General features: G+C 45.6%; 1 protein-coding gene across 2 annotated transcripts in view; it reads left to right on the forward strand.

Annotated features, from left to right (window-relative positions):
* TKTL1 (transketolase-like 1) overlaps positions 1–5633 on the forward strand; it is a 33059-nt gene that overhangs the window by 16987 nt on the left and 10439 nt on the right. For both annotated transcript variants that reach the window (XM_012002291.1, XM_012002292.1), the window contains exon 7: positions 1218–1382. In XM_012002291.1, coding sequence (XP_011857681.1) covers positions 1218–1382 — 165 coding nt within the window. The remainder of the gene's footprint in view (positions 1–1217; positions 1383–5633) is intronic.

Consider the following 5633-nt stretch of genomic DNA (forward strand, 5'->3'; position numbering starts at 1 on the left):
TTTTTTTTTTTAGAAAACTGTATAACACCATAGTTGTATAATTGGTATGAAAACGTGAAAAGCGGGGGGAGCATTTTTAGGAATACATAAAATATCAAAATTGACTAAAAGAGGTACAAAAAACTTAAATGAATCAATAGCCCTAGAAAAAATGGAGAAAGCTATCCAAGGGCTATCCCCCAAAGCTCCAGGCTCACCAGGTTATATAAGAGTGACTCATTTTTAACCTTCCCAAAAAGAGTAATTTCTAAACTGTTTCACATTTTTCCAAATACGGAGGAAGATGAAAATGTCATCGCGATTTATTTATGAAGCGAAAATGTGACAAAGTTAGCCTAAAGAAAACTGTAGAGCAACTTTATTTGTGAATAGCAATATAAGAATTCTAAATAGAACATTAACCCATCTCAACTTCATTAGTACATTAAAAAAGTTAAGTGAATCAGTGAGCTCAAATTAGTAATGCAGGTGACTCATGCCAGGAGACGTAGGAATAGAATTCACTGTTCTAGTATTAGGTCAAAGGACGGGGGGAAGTGTGATCATCATCATACACACTAAACAAAAGCAATTCATAAAATTCAACATTTTTTTTTTTTTTTTGAGATGGAGTCTGGCTCAGTCACCCAGGCTGGAGTGCTTGGCTCACTGCAACCTCTGCCTCCTGGGTTCAAGTGATTCTTCTGCCCCAGCCTCCCAAGTAGCTGGGATTATAGGCACCCGCCATCATACCCAGCTAATTTTTGTATTTTAGTACAGACAGGCTTTCACCTTGTTAGCCGGGCTGGTCTCGAACTCCTGACCTCAGGTGGTCCACCTGCCTCAGTCTCCCAAAATGCTGGGATTACAGGTGTGAGCCACCACACCTGGCCAAGTAATTTGAAAAATATAATGAGAACCATTGATGTCGGAAATCTCACTTCTGAGCTGTGGAGTGTTTACCTGCTTAGGAAGGTGGGGGTCAGGGGAGGGGGGGATGTTAACTGAAAAGAGCACAGTTTGAGAAAAACTTGAGTGCCACATCAGCTATTTAGTATGGATTTAAGATTGGCTAGCAATCCATGTTTATGACATTAAAGGAAATTTTTGGTGAGTGACAAATTTACTTTCTTCAAGATAGATGATAATTTGTCATTCTACGATATGGCACCTTCCTTCTGTAGTCGTTCCTTCTAAATGCATTTGAAGAAACTCTACCCCCTGATTCTTTCTTCTAGATAGCTACCCGGAAAGCATGTGGTTTGGCTCTGGCTAAGCTGGGCTATGCAAACGACAGAGTCATTGTGCTGGATGGTGACACCAAGTACTCTACCTTCTCTGAGATATTCAACAAAGAGTACCCTGAGCGTTTCATCGAATGCTTTATGGCTGAGCAAAACATGGTGAGTGTATAGTGTCTCTCAGGGCTTCTTACAATTAATGGCCCACTGGACACAGGAGGCCCAGCCTGTGCTAGTTTTTCTTTCCATTTATGAAAGCAAAAGGAGTGGAAAAAAAATTCCAGGGAAACAGGAGGCAAGTAGCCAGGTAGAGTCTGAGAGGTGGCTTCTAGGTCTGCTACGAGGGCCGTAATAGACTACTCGGCACTCTCTGGGCACCCTCTCCAAGTTGGCTGAGGGCAGCAGGCCCAAGGCCACAGACAGTGGGCCCTCTGAGCCTAGAACCATCTGAACCCAGGGCTCTGGGCCTGAAGCATCCCAGGCTCCCTAGTAGCTCATTCTGCCCAATTCTGCAACCACCCAGAGGCACATTGGTTGAGGAGTCACAGGGAATGCAATTTTTTTTTCTCCACTGTAGAGGGGCCTAATATATCACAGAAATGCAAATGTTGTACTTACTGCAGTCACAAGAATATCAATACTTAGAGCTGGTGCCTTAGGCAAAGCCATTCTGCTTATCTGTGCCTCAGTCTCTCCCCAGAGGGATACTGATGCAGCGAGTATCTCAAGCACATGCACACAAGCACACCTTTCGAGAGAGGAAGGAGTTACTGCCAGTAAAACCCTTTGAACTCGAAAGCTCCAGAAAACCACAGGCCAGCAGGTCTTACGTGACCACCAGTGACTTTATGTGGAACAAGTAGTATTTTTTAAAAAATTTTTTTGAGACGAAGTCTCGCTCTGTCGCCCAGGCTGGAGTGGAGTGCTCGGTTCATTGCAAGTTCCGCCTCCTGGGTTCATGCCATTCTTCTGCCTCAGCCTCCCGAGTGGCTGGGACTACAGGCGCCCGCCACTACATCTTGCTAATTTTTTTGTATTTTTTTAGTAAAGACGGGGTTTCACTGTGTTGGCCAGGATGGTCTCGATCTCCTGACCTCGTGATCCGCCCACCTCAGCCTCCCAAAGTGCTGGGATTACAGACATGAGCCACCGCGCCCGGCCAGTGTTTTAAATTTTTTAAAAATCAGTTGCCAGCATTTAAAAATCAGATTATAGGTGTGGTGGCACAAGCCTGCAGTCCCAGCTACTCGGGACTCTTAAGGCAGGAGGATGCTTGATCCTGGGACTTTAATGCTGCAGTGTACCACTGCATTCCAGCCTGTGAAACAGCGAGACCCCATCTCAAAAAAGAAAGAATCAGGAGGTCTTATATAGAATATACATTTCTGGATTCTTTTGAAAGATGGGAAGAACTGCTACCACAGGGTGGCATTCCTTCCTGACGCCAGTTGACTGAAGCCAAAAAGCACCCCTGTTGAGATGGGTACCCCCACAGCTCCCCATGCTCTGCAGGGCCATTTGATTTTTTTGTTGTTTTTTGTTTTTTGTTTTTTCAAGATGGAGTTTCTCTCTCTCTTTGTCACCAAGGCTGGAGTGCAGTGGCACGATCTCAGCTCACTGCAACCTCTGCCTCCCAGGTTCAAGCGATTCCCTTGCCTCAGCCTCCCAAGTAGCTGGGATTACAGACATGCACCACCACGCCTGGCTAATTTTTGTATTTTTAGTAGAGACAGGGTTTCAGAAACCATGTTGGTCAGGCTGGTCTCCAACTCCTGACCTCAGGTAATCTACCTGCCTCGGCCTCCCAAAGTGCTGGGATTACAGGCATGAGCCCCCGAGCCTGGCTCATTAAGCTGTTTTCATTTTGAATGGAAAACAATGCAATCCATAATTTTCTGGATTGACGTTCCTATCAAAAAGTTTGCTCCCCACCTCACTGGTTCCCTCAGCACACAGCCATGTAGTCTTTTCCGTGCCTGCTGATATGTTCTCACAGTTGGAAAAAAGTTGTAAAGAAAAGGCGAGCAGGTGGTATTTAGTGCCATGCTGAAAAAGGTGGCTACAGTGTAGAACTTGACCGGGGCAGTCAGGGACAGCCTCTCAGAAAAGGTGATACTTAAGCTGAGTCTCACGTGGCGAGGGGTCAGCCGTGTACAGATGTGGGAGACAGCGTTTCAAGCAGGGGGCATGGCCAGCTGTAGGCAGGCCCAGGCTTGGGATGTTTGGAGAGCAGAGGGAAGGCCAAGTGGTAGAAGCATGGTGAACACAGAAAGCTCTCCAGGGCCCAGGTCATACGGGGTCTTACAGAGGCCCTGTTCAGTATCTGTGGCTCTCTTGCAGTTTGCTGGGAAGCAACTGGAGGGCTTTAAGCAGGAAAGCAACAGCCTGCATTTTCCAAAACTCTGAAGAGTGAAGAATGGCTTCACGTAGGAAAGGGAGGAGAAGGAGAGGGTGACTTGGACCAGGGCAGTAGCTGTGGAGTCGGAGGGAAGCAGACTTGTCACATACTGCCTTGGCAGGAGAGCCAGCAGGATGCCAACAGCAGGTGTCAGGACAGGAACCAAGGCTGGCACTTGAGTGTGGGCGGCAGCACCTGAGGGAAGGTGGTATCACCTCTTGAGATTGACAAGACTGGGAGAGAAGTGGACTGGGGGGCACCAGCAGGAGCTCTCTGTGGGCCTAGGGGGTTGGGGCACCGGTTAGATGTACGGAGGAGAGACAGTGGTATCAGATGGCTGGGCAGTAGATCAGTCAGTCATTTTCACATGTGGCTGCTCCACACCGCTAAATGCAGTTTTCTAAACTACATATACCTTGGCATAGTTTTTAAGCTAACATCATTTTTTTATTTTTGTTTTTTGTAGAGACACAGTCTCGCTCTGTCACCCAAGTTGGAATGCAGTGGCACAGTCATGGCTCACCGCAGCCTCTAAACTCCTGGGCTCAAGGGGTCCTCTGGCCTCGGCCTCTTGAGGAGCTGGGACTATGAGCATGAGCCACCATGCCTGGCCACATCTAAATTTTTAATCACAAATTTAAATAGTTGCAAAGGATGTAGTAGTTCATACATTGACATTTTTGATACTTGAATACTCAAATCATGCCGTTAAAGATGACACTGGCTAGGCATAGTGGCTCACCTGTAATCCCAGCACTTTGGGAGGCTGAAGCTGGAGGATTGCTGGAGTTCAAGAGTTCAAGACCAGGCTGGGCGTGATGGCTCATGCCTATAATCCCAGCACTTTGGGAGGCCAAGGCAGGTGGATCACGAGGTCAGGAGATGGAGACCATCCTGGCTAACATGGTGAAACCCTGTCTCTACTAAAAATACAACAACAACAAAAAAAATTAACCAGGCATGGTGGCAGACGCCTGTAGTCCCAGCTACTCGGGAGGCTGAGGCAGGAGAATGGTGTGAACCCGGGAGGCGGAGCTTGCAGTGAGCCGAGATCGCGCCACTGCACTCCAGCCTGGGCAACAGAGCGAGACTCCATCTAAAAAAAGAAAGAGTTCAAGACCAGCCTGAATAACATAGTGAGACCTGGTCTCTAATTTAAAAAAAAAAAAATTCATGCTAAGCCACTTTTCTTTGTCAGAAATTAAATCCCTTTTTCTACTTTATTTCCAATTTCCATTCCATTCATTTCCCCAATATATCTTTATGCATGAAAGCCTTTTATTGATTGTCCTTTAATTTTTTCTGCAACAAAAATATGCATATAAATTGATAGCTTTTTAAAAAAAATTATAGGCCTCTGAGCATTAGGTTTTTTCTGAAGTGAGATAGAGTTTTTATTATTATTAGCTAGTATGTTAGTGGATGAATATACTTGTAATTTGAATGTGATAGCATTGAGAACAGATTCTGTTCCTGTTTTTCATTTTAATGATGTGCTACGAAACCTTACATGAATAAGTAGATGGGAAGGGAAGTTTTGTTGGAGGAATGTCACTCAATTCTTTGAATTCCTTCCCAGTTATAAGCCAAAAAAATCACATACTGATCTTTCATGTAAAGTTGTTTATAAAAATTATTTGCAGAGTTGACAGTTTCATTAGTTAAGTTCTTCACTTTCTCTCCACCAGCATAGTTATTTCAAATTGTCCTCTTTGCTTGGGTCTGGAGGTTCTTCACTCCAGGATGATCCCCGTGTAAGAGTCAGGTGACTGAGAGCATGCCCTTTGGAGATCAGGTTGCTAGGAGGTGATTGTTAAAAGAGACAGTAGGAGACCCGGGGCAGTGGCTCACACCCATAATCCCAGAACTTTGGGAGGCCAGCCGAGGCAGGTGGATCACCTAAGGTTAGGAGTTCGACACTAGCCTGACCAATATGGTGAAACCTCGTCCCTACTAAAAATACAAAAATTAGCCGGATGTGGTGGCAGGTGCCTGTAATCCCAGCTACTCGGGAG

This window comes from Mandrillus leucophaeus, unplaced genomic scaffold (assembly GCF_000951045.1).
Source record: "Mandrillus leucophaeus isolate KB7577 unplaced genomic scaffold, Mleu.le_1.0 Scaffold681, whole genome shotgun sequence".
NCBI lineage: Eukaryota > Metazoa > Chordata > Mammalia > Primates > Cercopithecidae > Mandrillus > Mandrillus leucophaeus.